The 20,419-nt window shown below is 38.3% G+C and overlaps 1 protein-coding gene across 2 annotated transcripts in view; it reads right to left on the reverse strand.

Moving 5' to 3' along the window:
- The window catches only part of LOC106060573 (synaptic vesicle 2-related protein-like), a 40,949-nt gene extending 31,416 nt beyond the window's left edge, over window positions 1-9,533 (reverse strand). Inside the window, exons 1-5 of one of the 2 annotated variants that reach the window (XM_056006837.1) lie at window positions 9,249-9,533; window positions 8,208-8,402; window positions 3,838-3,929; window positions 2,808-2,906; window positions 69-140 (exon numbers count right to left, since the gene is read on the reverse strand). In XM_056006837.1, coding sequence (XP_055862812.1) covers window positions 69-140; window positions 2,808-2,906; window positions 3,838-3,929; window positions 8,208-8,319 — 375 coding nt within the window. In that variant the 5' untranslated portion in view covers window positions 8,320-8,402; window positions 9,249-9,533. Of the gene's footprint in view, window positions 1-68; window positions 141-2,807; window positions 2,907-3,837; window positions 3,930-8,207; window positions 8,403-9,074; window positions 9,110-9,248 lie in introns of those variants that run through there. The other variant, XM_056006838.1, reaches the window with a different exon arrangement.
- Between the last annotated feature and the right edge of the window lie 10,886 nt (window positions 9,534-20,419).

A 20,419-nucleotide genomic window follows, 5' to 3' on the forward strand; every position in this document is an offset into this window, starting at 1 on the left:
GCTTTGTTTTATAGTCGTATGATACAGGCATGATAAATGTTTTATGAGTCAAATTTGATTTCCCTTACCGGCTTTCGTCCATATTTATCCGCAACAATTCCCCAAAAATTTGAAGTAATGCACATGCCTACGAATACTGACTGAAATATAAAACATTTTAGTATTAACAATGACATTGGCTGCCTGGTCGTGCGGTTTGCGCGCTGGACTGCCGTTCGGATTTATCGACGGTCGAGGGTTCAAACCCTGCCCGCTCCCATCCCCCGTCGTCCTGCGGGAGGTTTGGACTAGGAAGTAAACTATCTTCAACTCTGAAGGAACATCCGAATAAAGTAAAACAAAGTGTATAAATATATCTCTGTGTAATTATCTAAAAGATAAATCTATTCTACAGCTCTATATTCAACAACAACAGCAAGAAAAGAACTTAATAAAATACTCAGAAAGACACAGAGATAAAGGCACATTTCTTGTTCCATACGCTAGAACAAATTCATACAAGTGCTAATTTTTTCCCTAGTGCTGTTAGAGAATGGCATTGGTGGCTGCCTGAATCAACCAGGAAAACCAAAGACTTGGCTGGGTTTAAGTCACTGATTAACGTGCATGACTTGATTGACACATGGAATACGTAGGACGTTGTCATGATTATTATTTTGAAGTAACGTCTGTTGTAGATAAGATTTTCTAGAAATCAATCTAGATCAGCGGTTCCCAACCTTTTTTAGCTCGGCGACATCCCCCCCCCTTTTTTTTTTACAATTCCTCACGTATTCGTGACCCCCCAACAGTAAATTATTTTTGGTTTTAAGTATATTGTTACAGAATTATAAGTGGAGGCCTAATGTAAATATCTGATTTGCATTGCCAACGCTTTAATGTTGAATCACAGTACAAAATGTCATTATATTCTTGAACTATCCACTTCTCCTATTACAAATCAAACTAATGGGGAAAGCACAGAAAACAGTGGTGCATGTCTGACAAAAGTGTACAAGAGCAGCGGGGAGACAACTGAAGTGTCACTTGAACTGCAATGGGGGAGCTATGAGACACTTCGTTCAGCAAGAGTTTCTCTCCAGAGAACCACGAGAAGCCCATACTCTCCTCCCCGACTACCATTTGTTCATCCAATGTTCATGGTGTCCAATGCGTTGTTGATTTGTAAACAAAGTTTATCTATTAAAATTCAAATTTATGGATGCCTTATTCAACCTTTTTTAAAACGTACATTGTTTAGTTCATATATTACGGAATCTGGCGTTTGTAACTAATAGCATAATTAAAAATTATGTATGCAATTATTAGCCTCTATATCATACTAACATAATGAACATTTAATACACAACAAAACCTAAGAATCATACACAACACTTAAAAAGCTGTTACAGGAAAGCCTAGTGAATAGGATTAAGTGGGGGAGAGTTCTTGGGGTGACAGAATTCAAGGACACATTCATAAACCTACACAGTAAACATATCCCACCAAAAGCTAGAGAGATTAGTTATAGACATATCTTTGGGATGACCCCTATGGTTAGAAGACGGGCAAATGACCGTGAATGTATATTATGCCACCTTGAAAATGCGGATAACGAGAAACACATGTATTTGGAATGTCCATTATTCCTTCAAGTTAGAAGTACTGTAATGGACCTATTGGAAGCAAACAGTGGCAATTATGTAAATGTTAACTGGTCTATTATTTTAAACAAGCTGCCAAAACTAAAAAATAAAATGATACATAACTTTAACTTGATTATTGTTTCCGAATACAGGAATCTTGTTTGGGCTAGCTGGCTCAAATGTCTACATAATAATAAGGTGTTTGATCCTAATCACTTGGAATTAACATTTAGGAAAATAATGGACTTTAGGGTAGAGAATTATCTGGTTTGATTTCATATACCTGTACAATGCTCATGTATTTTTTAGAAATAGGGTGTTGGGCGTCAGGGATATCTGATATTGTGTTGATTGTTCTGGAGTAGAGTATACTTGTATCATTTTTCTGTCTTTAGGGGGTTCATTGGTTAGGTAGTATGTCTTTGATATTAAATAATATTTCTATGACTGTTATTATATTTTTAGGTTAATCACTTTTCAATTGTTTATGATTTAATACTTGTAAATTATGATAACTTACAAATAAAAACATATTAAAAAAAAAAAAAGCCCACAAAAGAGGCAAGATGGCCCATAAAAGAGGCACATAAAGCCCAAAAAAAGAGGCAAAGAAAAGAGGCCCAAGGCCCAAGGATTCCTATGATGATAAAGCTAAAACTGAATAGCGCAAATTCTGAGGTTTCCTTTCGAAAAAACAAAAAACAAAAAAAAAAAGTACTAACATAATAGACGCTAGTTCAGAAGAAGGAGTCGGTATGCATTAATCTTCATTAATTTAAACGTATGCAAATATATCTGCTGGACAATTGAAATATTCGAAATCAATTCTGATTCAGTTGTCTGCAGCATCTATCCTCGAATAACAGTAGAGTTATTTCATTCCAATTGAAACAAAATACGTAGTATGTGACAATGTGGGAATGGACAAAACAATCCATAATTTCGATGGACATAAGCGACCCCTGAGAAATTGTCAGTCGATCCCAAAGGGGGTCGCGACCTACAGATTGAGAACCCCTGATCTAGATCTATTTATTTATCTAACTGATCAATCAATAAGTTGTCTATATCGGTTTTGTGAGTCCGTTTATCTACACCGGTTGTATTGTCTTTAATCTTATTGTCTGTCACTAGCTTCTATTCAGTCTAACAACGGACATAGAATTGAATGGACAACACTACCGTGGTTAGCAATGCTTCCTGGACGCTGGTCAGCTGAAAACTACACTTCAGGATGGGCGCCAAGATGGACATCAGCATCAACTCCATGGCATCGGTCATCTGATGACCATACGGTTTTAAAATGGAAAAGAAATCATATTTGATATTTAAAGATAAAAGTTCAAAGTTCTTACAAAAAAAAACATTAGCGCTCAACATAAATAACTTTATATTTTGTTTCTTTTCATAATTTATGTTTTTAACCTAATTACACTTCATCAGTCACCCCTGTTGGGCATTCAGTTTTTGCTATACTTTGATTTTGATTTCCTGTTTTCTCGTGTGGTGTGTGGTTGAGTACCATAAGCCACTTGGCTACCTGAAAAGGTTCGAGATCGAATCCCTTGCGGTGTATCGGGCAGATGTTTCTGTGGCCTTTACCTTTCTCCAACTAATGTCAGGTACCCAAATGAGCTGTGGACTCAGGCGCCCGAAAAATCCCAGTCTTCACCAGGATTCGAACCCGGGATCCCGCTTTACCGCTCAGCCACTGCCTAAAGGCAGCCCCGAAATCTTCTTCTAGATACTCCCCCCCCCCCGGTCCACAAGAGAGATTAAACCAAACCAAATCGTACTATGTATGCTGTTGGGAATGTTCACATTAAAAGATAATCAGAGTAATCAGATCTCTGTTTACACTTTGATTTTTGTTTTGCTAAAGATCCGGTTTCGTTTTTTTTAAAGTTATAACATTCAATAAGAGAGAAAACAAATTAAAGAAAGCAATATGTGGAAATGTGGTGACAATGAAACAAAATACAAAGTGGAAAATTGTGAGAGATTTAAAAAAAAGGCTAAATAGACAAAATACAAAATGTGAAGGACGTCATATGGAAAGTTCACTGTTGCCAACTTAAAAACAAAAACAAACAAGATAATAGTAAAAAATATATCTTAAAAAACAAAGCTTATCTAAGGGAAATAACTTCACAATTATAGCTGTTTTTCTGTCTTTAACTCCAAAGCCATTTAAAAAAAAATTAGGACTTACGTAACAGAGTCCAGCCAGAGCTGATATTTTTAGTTGAAATATTCCGAAACCCAAAGCGTCTAGAGCAGTCTGCACTGAGTAGGGTTTGATGCCTGCACGAGAGAAAATATATAAATAAATAAAGTATTCTTTTCAGACCTTGCGATATATAGGGTAGATGAAGGTCATCTGTTGCTATGGCCAATGGTTAACGAAAAGGTCAAGTGGCCAGCACAACGACCAACCACCTTTACTTTCCTACTAAAGTAAGGTACCCATTATAGTTGGGTGACCCGAGGGGCGCCGTAAAAATTTCCCCCGAAATTCAAAATCCCATTTCTTCACCGAGATTCGAACTGGAGCTCATCACGCCCCTCCCTCGCCTCGAATGTTTAGACGTGAATTTACAAGTTTGTCAGTAGTTCTAGTCAATGCACCAGTGTCACGTGACAAAACGTGTCAAGATTCACAGCAATTCGTTTTCTGCACATTTGATTCTGGGGATGAGGTGGCTGAGTGATAAAGCCTTGACTTCCGAGCTGAGGGGGTTTCCGTGTTGGAATTTCGGTGGAACTTTTAATTTCGGGATTTTTATGGCACCCCTAAACCAGCTCTAGTGGGTACCTAATATTATTGGGTAAAGTAAACGCTGTTGGTCGTTGTGCTGGCCTCCTGACTATCTCGTTGACCATCGGCCATTGAAACAGATGACCATCATCTTCCGTGTAAGTCTTAAAGTCTAAAAGGGGTACTTTACTTTACCATTTGATTTTACACGGGCTGAAAAGTTTAGGGGGAGATAATTAAATTTCAAACTTTAATTGTGCTTCCGTTGCTAGAGTTTTTTTTTCAAAAACCTTTTCTAGTACAAACTTCGTTACAATAAGTAGAAATATGGGTTACATAATTTATTAACAGCTGTCAATCTATAATTTTAAATAATCAATTGTTAGAGGCTGTGCTATTGAAATTACTCTACCCTAGCAGGCTTAGCTTCTGTTGTGTTTTCTTAATTGTAATATGGGATGAATTTTTTTTTACACTATACCACACACATATAAATTATTCAATATTTAAAATAAAGATTTTTGTCGGTTCTTCATCAATTCAAATATCGTCTGCTACGCTTGATTATCCCACTATCAAGCTCGATTTCTGAATGTACTAACCTCCCAGCGTCACACATTTTGTGGAAGTCGAAGGTCAGTGTAAGGTTTACAGGTCAGTGTCATTATGAATTGAACATTGTATTACAGTTTACTGTCTTGTTCAAGTCGGTGTCTAAATATTATGGTCACTGTTGTTTCTTGCGTATAGATTCTCACTTTCCTGGTCAGCTCACACATTTATAATTTGACTCCAACAGAAATGTATAGCAGCGTCACGTGGTTTTACGCCTATAGAGAAGCGTGAATAAAAGACAGCTTACGTTCTAGTAGGTTCCAGTCTCTACACAGAAGAGTAAACTAATGAAAGGGGGATAATTAATTTCCAGACTGAGGATACTCTTGAACTTTCGGTTTTGATACATTGGAGACAGCATACATACAGGATACATTGAAGACAGCATACAAACAGGATACACTGGAGACAGCAATGCAAACAGGATACATTAGAGACAGCATACAAACAGCATACAAACAGGATACATTGGAGACAGCAATGCAAACAGGATACATTGGAGACAGCATACAAACAGGATACATTAGAGACAGCATACAAACAGGATACATTGGAGACAGAATGCAAACAGGATACATTGGAGACAGCATACAAACAGGATACATTGGAGACAGCATACAAACAGGATACATTGGAGACAGCATGCAAACAGGATACATTGAAGACAACATGCAAACAGGATACATTGGAGACAGCATACAAACAGGATACATGGAAGACAGCATACAAACAGGATACATTGAAGACAGCATACAAACAGGATACATTGGAGACATCATACAAACAGAATACACTGGAGACAGCAATGCAAACAGGATACATTGGAGACAGCATACAAACAGGATACATTGGAGACGACATACAAACAGGATACACTGGAGACAGCATACAACCAGGATACATTGGAGACAGCATACAAACAGGATACATTGGAGACAGCATACAAACAGGATACATTGGAGACAGCATACAAACAGGATACATTAGAGACAGCATACAAACAGGATACATTGGAGACAGCATACAAACAGGATACATTGGAGACAACATGCAAACAGGATACACTTGAGACAGCAATGCAAACAGGATACATTGGAGACAGCATACAAACAGGATACACTGGAGACAGCATACAAACAGGATACATTGGACACAGCATACAAACAGGATACATTGGAGACATCATACAAACAGCATACAAACAGCATACAAACAGGATACATTGGAGACAGCATACAAACAGGATACATTGGAGACAGCATACAAACAGGATACATTGGAGACAACATACAAACAGGATACATTGTCAGCCAATCATTATTTATCTTTGAATGTTATCCTAATTTATTAATGGAGTCTTACAGTCTGGACTTTTCAACCTGGATCCATAAAGGACATGCGTATACACTGACCTATTAACCTAGTGACCGGCTGTTTAGGCCAGTGCTACTGTGCCAGATATAACTTCTCTGTTGACGTGGGTGAATAATACTACCGAGCGTGTAAAACAAAAATGACTCTTAACTTGTTCGTTTAAACTGACTTTTTTTTTGTGCCCAGTGACGAACCATTTGAAATGTTTTGAGATTCAGTGGAGCCTAATTTCTCATCAGTGGCGTAGCTAGGAATTTGCCATCATTTTGAGGGGCCGGGGGGGCTTCACCTCTTTGGGGGCCCCTGTATTTTGCTTAATATTTAATATTTTATGTAAAAAAAAAAACTACTCATTTGGCCCCCCCCCCCTTTTTTAAGTTGGGGCCCGGGGGGATTTTAAAATTCTTCTCCTCCCTCCCCCACCGAAGCTACGCCTCTGTTCCTCTTTATGTCACCCTGACACATTTTACATCACACATTTCTCAGTAGTGGTCATTGCGGCTTAAATGGGAGTGTAGGCAAAAGTTTCGATCCGGATAAAGGCCGCTGTCCGAAATTTGGACATCAGTGCTATCCAGCCATTGTACAGTTTTTGCAAGGATTTTACACGATTTGTTGGGCCGTGAAGGCCTTAAGGAAGGGCTTAATGCTCGCATGTTAACATCCTAAGTTCCTCCTCCTCATCATTGTCACAAGACTCTATTTGAGTAAGGGCACGAGAGGTTCAAATCCTCTCATGCCAAAGCCCTGGAAAGAAACCCTGCTGTTTTGCCTGGTAACCTAGGCTGCAATCTATACTTCGAGACGCACTGCTGCCACGTTGGAAATCTTATCCTTACTAGTCCTATGGGTATTCAGCATTGACTGTAAATTGATAAAATCTACATTTACACATCTAGATAGTGTTTAATATCAGTACAACCACCGTTAAACATTAAAACTAATTAATAGCGGTGAAATATTTAAACTATTTAATAGCGGTGAAATATTTAAACTAATTAATAGCGGTGAAATATTTAAACTAATTAATAGTGGTGAAATATTTAAACTAATTAATAGCGGTGAAATATTTAAACTAATTAATAGCGGTGAAAAATTTAAACTAATTAATAGCGCTGAAACATTTAAACTAATTTATAGCGGTGAAACATTTAAATTAATTAATAGCGAGGAAATATTTAAACTAATTAATAGCGGTGAAATATTTAAACTAATTAATAGCGGTGAAATATTTAAACTAATTAATAGCGGTGAAATATTTAAACTAATTAAAAGCGTGAAATATTTAAACTAATTAATAGTGGTGAAATATTTAAACTAACTAATAGCGGTGAAATATTTAAACTAATTAATAGCGGTGAAATATTTAAACTAATTAATAGCGGTGAAACCACCAAACACACACATACACGCACAACGTGTTCACAAAAACAAGATTATAAAAAGAGTTTATTTTTCACACAAACTCAAAGGCGGCTCCCAATGTATCTCCTTAAGGGTCCGACTTAAACTAAAATAAATCACTGCCACAATTAATCTCACAGTTAGTGGCTATAGGCCTACCATGTAGAAGAAGGAAAAAATAATTCGTGGGGCTCGGCTTCATGCCTCGCCACGCCCAAGGCAGGAAGGAGAGAGGCGCTGGCTCTAGGAGCCGTCGCCTCGAAAGTCAGATATGGTTAAATGATTCACCATTTCAACCAAAGGAACATGACCATTACTCTTTTCTTATTTTTATTGTTAGAAGATTACTCTTTTTTTTATAATCTAGTGTTAAAATTATTATTTGAACGTTGAAATTCCAAGCATAAAATTTTATGGAATGATCGTCTTACTTCTAGACGCTTCTTTCGCGTGTCCTTGAAGCAGGCTCGTCTCGGAATCTACCGAGTGGTAGCTTTTGTGAGGACCACTGTGGGCCAAGCTGAGCCCATTCCGTTGAGACATGGTCCTCTCTCTCTCTCTCTCCTACTGGCTCTCACAGGATGGTGAACTTTCCATGAGACATGACATTCTGCGACCCATAGGACCTATTGGATAACATGTTTTTAATACGCGAAATGTTCATATTTAGATTGTAACAAAATATCTATTGGCTTATATACAGGGGCGTAACTGAGTGGCACTCCTGTCCCTCCCAACCCCTGGTTGTGAGAATAAACTTTTATGGTTGCAAATAAAATATTTAGACAGATGAACAGCATATATAGAGCGAAAAATGTTACTTTATTTTTGTGTCCTTGTATAGAAAAAAGAAAGATACGCCTCTGGAAGCATTGCTGTAATAATATTATTTCAAGTGAAGATCGCTTTGCATAAATCCATAAAACAAGTGATAAGTTAATTCTACTTTAGGAGCAGAAAAAATGTTATAAGAATATCATGCTTATTACTTGTAGATACAACCCATTTGTTAGTTTTACCTATTAGTAAATAGCCAATATCCTATTTCTAAAGATTATATTCATGTGAATATAACCCAATTTTATAACCTGTTTGTAAATGTAGGCTATATCTTGTGTTTTACATATTTTGTAGTGAAAAAGTCAACCAGGAATTACTTCAAACTCTCAGAGGACGTCGGAGGATGACGGCAGTTGGGGCTCGAACCGTGGGCCATCGAGACAACAGTCCAGGCTGCCATGATTGAAAGATACCAAGCTTTTAACTATATTCTACGTGTAAATAAAAAGTAGGCCTACCTTTAGTGCGGGAAAAAAACAACTTTACTTATTCTACAGAGAAGGATGAATTCATGTAGGTCTTCATATTCTGATTAAAGACCAAAGTTTCCAGCAGTATTTAAACCCAGAACCCCAAGCGAGGGATGATAGAGTAACATTTATATTGTATACACATAATAGTAGCCTACTTACACCATTTTGGCCAGTACCTCCAAATGTCCTAAAATCGAGTGAAGAATCTTTGAATAAAAATATTCCTTCAAACCAAAACAAACCACTCTTCTATAAATAAGTTGGGTTCAAAGGTCTATATCTTTTAGTACATTAAATGCCATCAAGTTATCAACACATGTCTGATATAGACACGCAGTAGGTGTGTAAAATTAAGTAGGTTACAAAGAGAATAAATAACAAGAGGGTAAACTACACACACATATCCACGGCGTAGATCTAGATCTTTTACTCTGTATTAAGACCATATTGTCAACGCAGCAAAGCATTAGGAATAGTCATGGATAGTCTCTCGATCTTCTGAGACCAGGAATCTATTTATAATTTCTGCGTTAATAAGTCTCGGGTCTTGGTGGCCGAGTGATGAAGCTCTTTGTTTTCAAACCACGGAGTTTCTAGTTCCGATCCCAGTGAAGACTTGGATATGATTCGGCATTTTTAGACAACAGTTCCCACAATTCAAATAGGTACCTGTCTTAAGTTGGGGAAAGTAAAAGTAGTTTGGCGTTAGGCTGACACCCGATGTTAACCGTCGGATATAGATACAAAGGAGCTTGACACTATATTTCCTCAAATAAGCCAATCTCGAATAGCCTAGGGCCTTATCAAGTCTAAATCAAGTCCTGAGGCAACCATGCCACGAACATTGAAAGATCTTTTTGTAAGTGTACTAATACAGGATGATGTTTCTTAGAGGGTTGGGGCCCACTATCACATGGGCGTAGCCAGGAGGGGGGTTTGGGGTTCACCCCCCCCCCCGAAATGAAATTTAGTGACTAATTTTTTGTTTTGATTTTGTTTATTTTAGGCGATATTTTAATACTAAACATTTGCCCCTGCGCAGCCAAGGGGATTTTTAAGTTTAAAAGCCCCTACCAGGATTTTTTGCATATAAAACAACCCAAAAAAATGCAAACGACAATTCCCACATTCCAAGAGCATAGCTAAGGAAAATTTTGATTTTAAAACCCCCTCCAAAATTTACGATAAACCCCCTCTTCAAAATAAGACTATTCAAACATCAGTCACCTTCGATGAAGTCCAGTAGGGAATCGGCGCCGGAGGCGCCATTATCCCGTTGATGGTTAGAAAGGCTTTTATCCAACCACCAGGCCTGGACATGGGGCTCTTCACCCCTGTCCTGTCTGAGGGTACCCAGCGGTAGACGGCCATATCGATTGACTGGGCCAGACCGGGCCGTGCCGCGTACACAGCGCACCGTCCCCGAGTCTTAAGTCACCCGCTATAAGTGTCAGGGACAGCGCTAACTGCGGGGAGCTTGTCTCATATTCCTATACTGTAACCGCCACTGTTCCGTGCAAGGGCCGCCAATCCAGCAATCCCGAACTGATGACGACCCCCTTTGTGGAACGGCGTGGCGGACTTTTTGGACTGGGTTGCAGGTTACTTGTTCCATCCCCACCCCGAGTGAGATAAAAAAAAACAAAAGCTCACCCAGGGAGACCTGCTAGAAGGCCTGGTTCGCTACTCGTTCTTAGCCTGTCCAGATCCACCTCTGGATGTTTCCACCGGAGGGCCACGCTGAGGCGACTGGTAGCTGGAAATCCTCCGGAACATCAGTCACCAGATTTTATGAGCGTAGCCAAGAGGGGCTTTGTCTTTAAAACCCCCATCCAGCGGGGTTTGCAGCTAAAAACCACCTTTTCAATATAAAAAAACACACTCAAAATTGTATGATCGTAGTCAAAGGAGGTTTTTAGTTCAAACCCCCTTCATCGGGGTTTGATGCTAAAAAATACCTCTTCAATATAAAAAAAAAGCAAATTACACACTCAAAATTCTATGAGCGTAGCCAAGCCAAGGGGGTTTTGAATCTGTTTAAAAAAAACTCCAGTGATTTTTTTAATTTAAAACCCTCCAAAAGATGATTTTGACATTAAAACTTCCCTTTTCGAAATAAAATCTAAAACAAACTACAATCACCTATCCCAAGAGCGTAGCCAAGAGAGGTTACGAATTTCTACCAGTGGCTGGGCTCTATTAATAAAGTGCAGTGAATAGTCATCTGCCAAAATTGAAAAACACTAAATGTAGCTCAACAAAAATGGCTTAGACGGATTTTAGGAGTCAGTTATTGAGATCGGGTCTCAAATCAAGGAAATCCTATGCCGAACTAGGAGTCGACCCTTTAGTAAGGTTGTGACAGAGTGTCGCATGAGGTTTGCGGGACATGTTCTCCGACAAAATGAATTAAGCATAATAAGAGTCATGATGACACACACGCACACATATATATTTTTGCGGGGGGGGGGGTATCCCCGAAAACAAATTCTGGCTACGCCCATGCACAATCATAATCTTGAACCCGGGCCCAGGCCACTGACATTAGGCCTACTTCATCACGGCCTCGCACTGGCGTGTGTTATCTTGACCTTTGTTACGTCAGCTGTTTTTGGTGTCAATGTTCTAAATATAGTCTCCCGTGATTATTGGTTCTTTTGAATTCAGCACAGTCATTGGAGTCCAAACGAAAAAAAAAAGAAAAAAAATGGCTTGAATGCAGAAAAGGGGGGGGGAGAACAAGTTCAAAAAAAAGCCCGCGAAGTCTGTGTGCACTTTCTACCAATGGTGCAGAGACAACTTTCTAGTTTTGAATGTTCAGAAAAATAAAGAAATGATTGTAGATTTGGGGAAAATTCAGATCAACAACCAAACCGTAGAACCAAGTGCAAGAATATGAATATTTAGGTACAATCAACAACAAGCTGAAATGGAATTAGAAATGACAAAACTTTTACACCAAAATACATCAAAGACTTTTCTATCTCAGGAAGCTAGGCAAAAATTAAAATCGAAATAACAATCATCAATCTTTATACAGCAATCATCAGCAGTCTAATTAAAGACAATCTGCACACATTCAACTGCATACTCTAGATATGGCCCAGCCATGCGGCAGACCACGATAAAGCCACTCTGACGCGACCCCCCCCACACACACACACACATGCAGCAAAAGAAGAGTAGACAATAACAATCCTTATTTTCGATGGTCTTAGGCGACCCCTGACAAATCGTCAATCGACCCTCAAGGGGGTCGCAACCCACAGCTTGAGAACCCCTGGCCTAGATGCTGGTAAACTATAATTACATCAGATCTGGACCACGATAAAGCCATGGAAAGATAACTCTTTTCTTTATGCAAGTCGGACTAGAGTTACCCCACGTAAGTGAGCAAGAAAAAAAAAGGGAGGGGGGAGAACAAGTATTCTTTCTTTTTATACATTCTATACTTGACTACATTCAATATTTATGTGTGTATTTTTTTACACACGTCAATATCTGGTGTCATTAAACTAGTCGCTTGTTTTTCCTGTAGCTTTGTTTTGATTTTGCCCCTTCGTATTGCCTTTCGTTTTCTAACCATGGCCACCGCTTCACAGATATTTCTTTCAATGTAGTCGAAATTCCTGCATCGGGTAACTGTTTATTTCTATCAGTCGCATATTTCTGGGAAAAAAATGTCATCGACAAAACTGTTGCTCTCGAACTTCGCAAAATGGTTGTAAGCTTTGTTTGCGAACATTGGGATAACTATGGCGACGCCCTGTTCGTTTTTCTATTTCACGGAAGCACAGTCATACACTCTGCTCGACAATACGTCTGCCTACATGAATACTTCCGGCAAATAGCGGCGTATGCTAATCCGCGGGTCGACTAGTTATAAATATAGCCCCCCTTTTGTGGTCGAAGATGAGCACATTTTTCATTTCCTATGAACGCTAAAATGACTGGACTGGTCCAATCCTTGCTTTAAAAGGTTGGCCGCATAAGTGGCATGTGTAGCTTTGGTCAGTTGCAACTTCTCTCAGCTTATAGTTGGTTCACGATGTATCATTGGATGCATCCCTGACCCAAGCACTGGCATCAAATGGACTTCATCGTTGTCCGTTGACAGACAAGACGTCAAAGTCACTAAAGCATTATGCGGACAGGACTGTTGGACTGATCATCGCCTAATCTTATCGTAAGCTGAAAATATACATCAAACCACTTAGACGGACCCAAGTATGCAAGCCTACAAAGCGCCTAGATCAGCGGTTCTCAACCGTTTAAGCTCGGCGACCCCTTTTTTTACAATCCCCCACTCTGACGCGACCCCCCCCCACACACACACACACACACATGCAGCAAATAGAAGAGCAGACAATAACAATCCATATTTTCGATGGTCTTAGGCGACCCCTGGCAAATCGTCAATCGGTTGTCTCTGCACCACAGGTTGAGAACCCCTGGCCAAGTGGTCGTCTCCCCTCCATTAAGGCTAAACCAGAAAGTTTTAAGAAATCCACTTTCTCACTTTCCGTCAGGGCGTTTCAAAGTTTGTTGTCGTCAGAGAAGTACATACAAGCTTCATTCATAAAGCAAAGGTTGAGTGTATGTGTCAGAGAAGTACATGCAAGCTTCATTCATAAAGCAAAGGTTGAGTGTATGTGTCAGAGAAGTACATACAAGCTTCATTCATAAAGCAAAGGCTGTGTGTATGTGTCAGAGAAGTACATGCAAGCTTCATTCATAAAGCAAAGGCTGTGTGTATGTGTCAGAGAAGTACATACAAGCTTCATTCATAAAGCAAAGGCTGTGTGTATGTGTCAGAGAAGTACATGCAAGCTTCATTCATAAAGCAAAGGCTGTGTGTATGTGTCAGAGAAGTACATGCAAGCTTCATTCATAAAGCAAAGGTTGTGTGTATGTGTCAGAGAAGTACATGCAAGCTTCATTCATAAAGCAAAGGTTGTGTGTATGTGTCAGAGAAGTATATACAAGCCTAATTCATAAAGCAAAGGTTGTGTGTATGTGTGCGTATGTGAACGGTGTTCGTGTTTTACAACTAGAATGTTATGGTTATAGTTATATTGTTATAGTTGTAACACTGGGGTGGACAACTGTAGGCAAAATGAATTTTTGTTTGTTTGGACCAATAAAAATAATCTTATGTTATAAATCACCCTGACCGCGCCTCTCCGAGGTGGGGACGGCTCGGACTAGTTATCAAGCTATTATTAGCATAGTACAGAGTGGTCATTGACCCGTTGGTTCTTATTTCGCACGGCTCAGGCCAAACTTTTAGTGACTGCCCCCCCCCCCTTTCCCTCCGTCGAGGAAAAAAAAAAAGGGGGGGGGGGAGAACGATATTATTCTGGGTAGTCACAAGTTCTTGACCTGTATGGTGACATACCTACATAATGCACAACAGTCGGTATCTGTCCAAAACTTTTCTAAGATGATTTGGGTCACTCAGGCCCGCACGGAGTTTGGGGAGGATGCTGCAACTCCATTTTCAAACTTCTCATGTTCTCAGTTTCTTAGCAACTGCACAATTAAATGTCAAGCCCAAAGCCTAGTTCTTATATTAATTACACACATTAATTTTAAAAAAAAGAAGATAATTACGTCATACGCATTTTATGAATCAACCTAGTCGTGCGTGTTAATCAATGATCTAAACTCTAAGTCGTTGGCTTTCCTGGCTGATTCAGGCAACCCATTCCATTCTGGGGAAGAAGGAGCACTTGTACGAATGTGTCCTAGAGTATGGAATAAGAAATGTACCTCTGTCTTTGTGTCTTTCTGAGTATTTTATTTTTATTATTTATGTGCTAGTAGGTGTACATGTTTGGAGTGACTAGTGTGCGTATATGTATTGACAAATTAGGTGATTTATTTGGATGAATGAACTGATTAAATGCGGTTCATGCATGACTGGAGGGGGTCGGGTTGACTGTTGATACAGACGATATGACTTAGAAATGACTTAGAAATAGTTGTATAGATATTCAAATACTCCTTCTTCCCTAGTGCTATTAGAGCATGGAATGGGTTGCCTGAACTAGCCAGGAAAACCAGTGACTTGGCAGAATTTAATATGGTTAATATGCATGACTAAATGCATGACGCGTAGGACGTAATCATCTTCTTTTTTGAAGTAACGTATTTGTACAAATTTGTCCTAGCATATGGGACGAGGAATGTGCCTTCTTTGTTTTTTTGTTTTTTCTTTCGGAATTTGTTTTTTTTTTAGGTTCCCTTACAACGCCCCTCCCCCCCCCCACACACTATTTCTTCTAATGTATTTTCTTTGTTATTCTCTAGTTATTGTTTAAGAGTGTAATGTGCACATGAAAAGAAAATGAAGATTTGTGTTTAAATTTATGTCAACATCCCAATTTTTTTAAAAAGTATTTTTGTATAATTTTATGTATTTTTTGAAAACTCTCTGTCATACTTCCTTTGAAAGTTTTTCTTGAAAGCCGACTTAAATCTTTATTTTAACAATGTCTTCAAAGAAATCTAAAAAAACTCTACATAATAATATTTTTAGGTTAATCACTTTTCAATTGTTTATGATTTAATACTTGTGAATTATGAGAACTTACTAATAAAAACATTAAAACAATTTTTTTAAAAAAGCCCACAAAAGAGGCACATAAAGCCCCAAAAAGAGGCAAAGAAAAGAGGCCTAAGGCCCAAGGATTCCTATGATGATAAAGCTAAAACTGAATAGCGCAAATTCTGAGGTTTCCTTTAAAAAAAAAAGTGTGATCCTAATTACTTAGAATTGACATTTAGGAAAATTATTGATTTTAAAGTAGAGAATTATCTAGTTTGGGGTGTCACGGATATTTGATATTGTGTTGATTGTTCTGGGGTAGAGGATCATTGTATCAATTTTAGTGGTTGCAATAGTTAGATAGTATGTCTTTCATATTAAATAGTATTTCTATTACTATTATATTTTCAGGTTAATCACTTTTCAATTGTTAATGATTTAATAGGCCTACTTGTGAATTATGAGAACTTACAAATAAAAAACTATATTAAAAAAAAGCCCACAAAAGAGGCAAGAGGGCCCATAAAAGAGGCATATAAAGCCCAAAAAAAGAGACAAAGAAAAGAGGTCTAAAGCCCGAGGATTCCTATGATGATAAAGCTAAAATTGAATAGCGCAAATTCTGAGGTTTCCTTTAAAAAAAAAAGTGTGATCCTAATTACTTAGAATTGACATTTAGGAAAATTATTGATTTTAAAGTAGAGAATTATCTAGTTTGGGGTGTTGGGGGGTCACGGATATTTGATATTGTGTTGATTGTTCTGGGGTAGAGGATCATTGTATCAATTTTAGTGGTTGCAATAGTTAGATAGTATGTCTTTGATATTAAATAGTATTTCTATTACTATTATATTTTTAGGTTAATCACTTTTCAATTGTTTATGATTTAATACTTGTGAATTATGAGAACTTACAAATAAAAAACTATATTAAAAAAAAGCCCACAAAAGAGGCAAGAGGGCCCATAAAAGAGGCATATAAAGCCCAAAAAAAGAGGCAAAGAAAAGAGACCTAAAGCCCAAGGATTCCTATGATGATAAAGCTAAAATTGAATAGCGCAAATTCTGAGGTTTCCTATAAAAAAAAAAAAGATGGTTTCATAAATATACTCCGAGAATAAAAATATTCAATTCAAGACAGATTCATTGGTTTGTCTTGCAATTTGTGAGGAAAATGAAACAGCGATAGGCCACGAAATGTTCAAACCAGTTGAACTCAAAACTTTTAGCCTCGACATGGTAAATGTACATCAGATTTGATTTCAAGATGAAATCATTCTTGAGCTCTTGTGTTTTAGTAATAGGTTTGTCTTGTATGTTAAATTCGAAGCCAAAAAAAGATTTGTTTTAATCTTTGGCGTTCTTAAAAATGCTTTCTGGAATCGTCCATGTTGTGTACTAATGTTCTTGTTGCGTGTTGTGAAATGATCTGTTCTTATGTGTCAAAATGTCTTGGTGTCCAGGTCAGCTTGTGTGTGTGTACTGTGTTGTGAACTGTTTTGGCTTTCTTTTTCAATAAAGCCTAGGATCAAGACATGTCTTATTGTAGTGTTTCATTAGGTGCACATTTAAGTTTTAAAAACACAAGGTTTAGGTTTAACCACAACAATGACGTAAAACAAGACATATTTAAAAAAAAAAACAAAAAAAAAACTCGTATCTAGGGATAAAAATCTTTATTCAATATTACAGACACATTGACCTATCACCGAAGTGACGTAGACTCATGTGACAAGTGATGTTGACTTGATATTAAACTGTGGACAAAAGTTGGAAAATTTACTGAGTTTTTATGTGATGTTACTGAGAAATAAAACATGGTCTAAAATTATGCAATTTTATACATGTGTAATAATTTTATCTTAATTTTATAGTTCTCTCAGTCGTATGCTTAGAGCAGCGGTTCTCAACCTTTTAAGCTCGGCGACCACCTTTTTACAATTTCACTCTTCGGCGACCCCCATCCATACAGCAATAGAAGAATAGACAAAAACAATCCATATTTTCGATGGTCTTAGGCAACCCCTGGCAAATCGTCAATCGACCCCTAAAGGGGTCGCGACCCACAGGTTGAGAACCCCTGGCTTAGAGGCTAGTTATAAGGATAAACACGGGTAACGCTGCCTGGTCGTGTGAAACGCGCTCTGGGCTGTCGTCTCGAGGAACCCTGCCCGACGCCATACATCGTTGATGGGGGACATCCGAAACATGTGCATGAAAAAAAAATGCTCTGACAGAATTTCAGTTTGAATTTTTAAAAAATAAATACTTGTTGAGTGTTTAAGCAATTTCAGTGCGATGCTACCATGGCAGGACGAAGCGATATTTTATCTTATACAATACAGACGTTACTTCAAAAAAGAAGATGATTACGTCCTACGCGTCATGCATTCAGTAATGCAGGCTTTCAAAATATTATGGAAAATGTTTTGATTGATTGGGGATGATGACTCCCTTCAGGAAGCCCCACTGGGTGACACCAATCCTGGTGACGCCTCTTCGGTTTATGAGGGCCAGCCGGAAGTGCGACCGAATGAAAATGGGAATACTGAGACCTGGTGCTGCTACATCCAGTCCTTTTTATGTTGGGGAGATAACTCTAAGAGTACGTAATAAATAAATAATATCTAATATTCTCATACAACCACACCTTCCAACAGATTAATAAAAAACGAATATTTATGTTTCAAATTTCTTTTACAAAACGAATAGTGGGAAAGTAGCAGACCGTGAGGTCTCTAGGGCAGATGATATAATTATCTGTTTCTATAGCCCACGGTTAACGAGGGTGTCGTGTGGCCAGCACAACGACCAACTGCCTTAACCTTATCCCAACTCATGTTAGGCACCCAGCTGGGTGGACTCAAGCGCCCCAAAGATCTCAAAAAATTAGAGAGGAGAAGACGGGTTGCCTGAATCAGACAAGAAAAAACAATTACTTTGAGTTAAAGTCTGCAATGCTTAAGATAAACGCTCTGATTGGCATCACGATGGTTAGGCAAAAAAAAAAGTTATGTCCCTTTCAGGCCTTGCAATCTATATGGTACATGATGTTAAGGTCATCTGTTTCTTTGGCCAGCGGTTAACGAGGGTGCCATGTGGCCAGCACAACGACCAACCGCCCTTACTTTCCAACTTAATTCAGGTACCCTCTAGAGTTGGAACTCAGGGGCGCCCTAAAAAATCACGAAATTCAAAATCCCAGTCTTCAGAGATTCGAACCCAGGACCCCAGGTTCGGAAGCACTCAGCCACAGCGCCCCTATCACGGTGGTCCCGGGTTCAAATCCTGCTCGTCGCCATTCCCTGCAGTTACGCAGGGCGTTTTGGCTAGGAAATCCTTTCTGAAAAAAATTTTTTAACTACAAACAAAAACCGAGGCAGATGAAAGTTAATTTTTTTTTTTAAGTATAAAATGTAAACATATCTGAGAATGACTATTAGAAGGCAACAAAAGTACTCACTCATTCGGGAGGGGGAAACACTGGAAAGAAAGAGGTAAACAAATGTATGCATAGATTTTTTAATATAATTAGTAAAAAAAATAATTTTGAAACGTTGGTACTTAAGTATTTTACATTTTCTAGAGGTAACTAGCGGGTCTAAACCCGCGGTATGTCAGCGGTTCTAAACCCGCGGTATGTGAGCGGTTCTAAACCCGCGACATTGTGAATTTGCTAATATCGATTGTCTCCCTTAAGAGTTTGTTTACATGTGTCAACTGAGAGACTGTGTACTATCTTCCGTGTCTTGACCTTTACTATGTGTGTAGTTCGTTTCGTCATTTAGAGTGATAAAGCTTAAGATGTCAACACGGCTTTGTTATATTTAGGTACTACATGCATGTTAGTGGTTCTAGACTAACTTGACAGCTTTATGGTTGCTTTAACAGACCTGCACCCTTTCTATATTATAAACTAACTTTATTGTATGTTAACAGACTTTGTATATTAGCCTAACTTTACAAACAACTGATATTTTAACTTACAGAAAGATTCGGCGAATACTCCAACCTCGCAGAAGTCTGTCAGCAAAAAAAAAAAAAATAAATAATAATAATATAAATCAACATCAGCCAATGTTTAAAAAAAATATATAATTCTAGTACTTGAGTATTTAGTTTAAAATATTTTTTTATTTCATTTACTTTTTCCCAGTTTTTCTTTTGAAACGGACATCATAAATACGACGAAAAGGCGATCTAATGTAATTTTTAGTAGCCCAGATTTAGCGGTTACAGCCAAAGTTTACAGCGATAATGTCAAAAGGACTTTGTAGTTAATCCAGCACTTTCCAGCACAGCTTCCCACGTCAAGAACCGCCGCTTTGTGATTCTTGCACATCTGCTTTGCACTTGTTTTTCATAAAGATAAAACAGTTTATACTGCACACAGATCGGAAACGCATGACTTTCCTTGAGACAAACCTGGAAGAGAACTAAATTGATACCGAGACGGCCCGAGAAGCCAAGTATGGTAAGCCAAACTTGCAAGAGGCTGATATTACATTTAGATATGTTTTAACAATGTTTTTTTTTAAACATTAAATTCCGTTTTTACTCAGCTGGCCAAACTTGTAAGTAATGAAAGATTAAAAATGAAAGATTACAAAAAAAACAAAAAAAATTTTACTTACACCGCCCCGACCCCCCACCCCTCCACTGTCCCCGAAAAAGAAAATCCTGGTTAAGCGAATATATAAATCTGAGACATTGATTCGTGGAAAACATGGCACCCCTCGAGTAGGCTCCAGCAGCCAGTCTAGGAGATGAAAACTCCCTAC

Source organism: Biomphalaria glabrata, chromosome 12 (assembly GCF_947242115.1).
Source record: "Biomphalaria glabrata chromosome 12, xgBioGlab47.1, whole genome shotgun sequence".
NCBI classification, from domain to species: domain Eukaryota; kingdom Metazoa; phylum Mollusca; class Gastropoda; family Planorbidae; genus Biomphalaria; species Biomphalaria glabrata.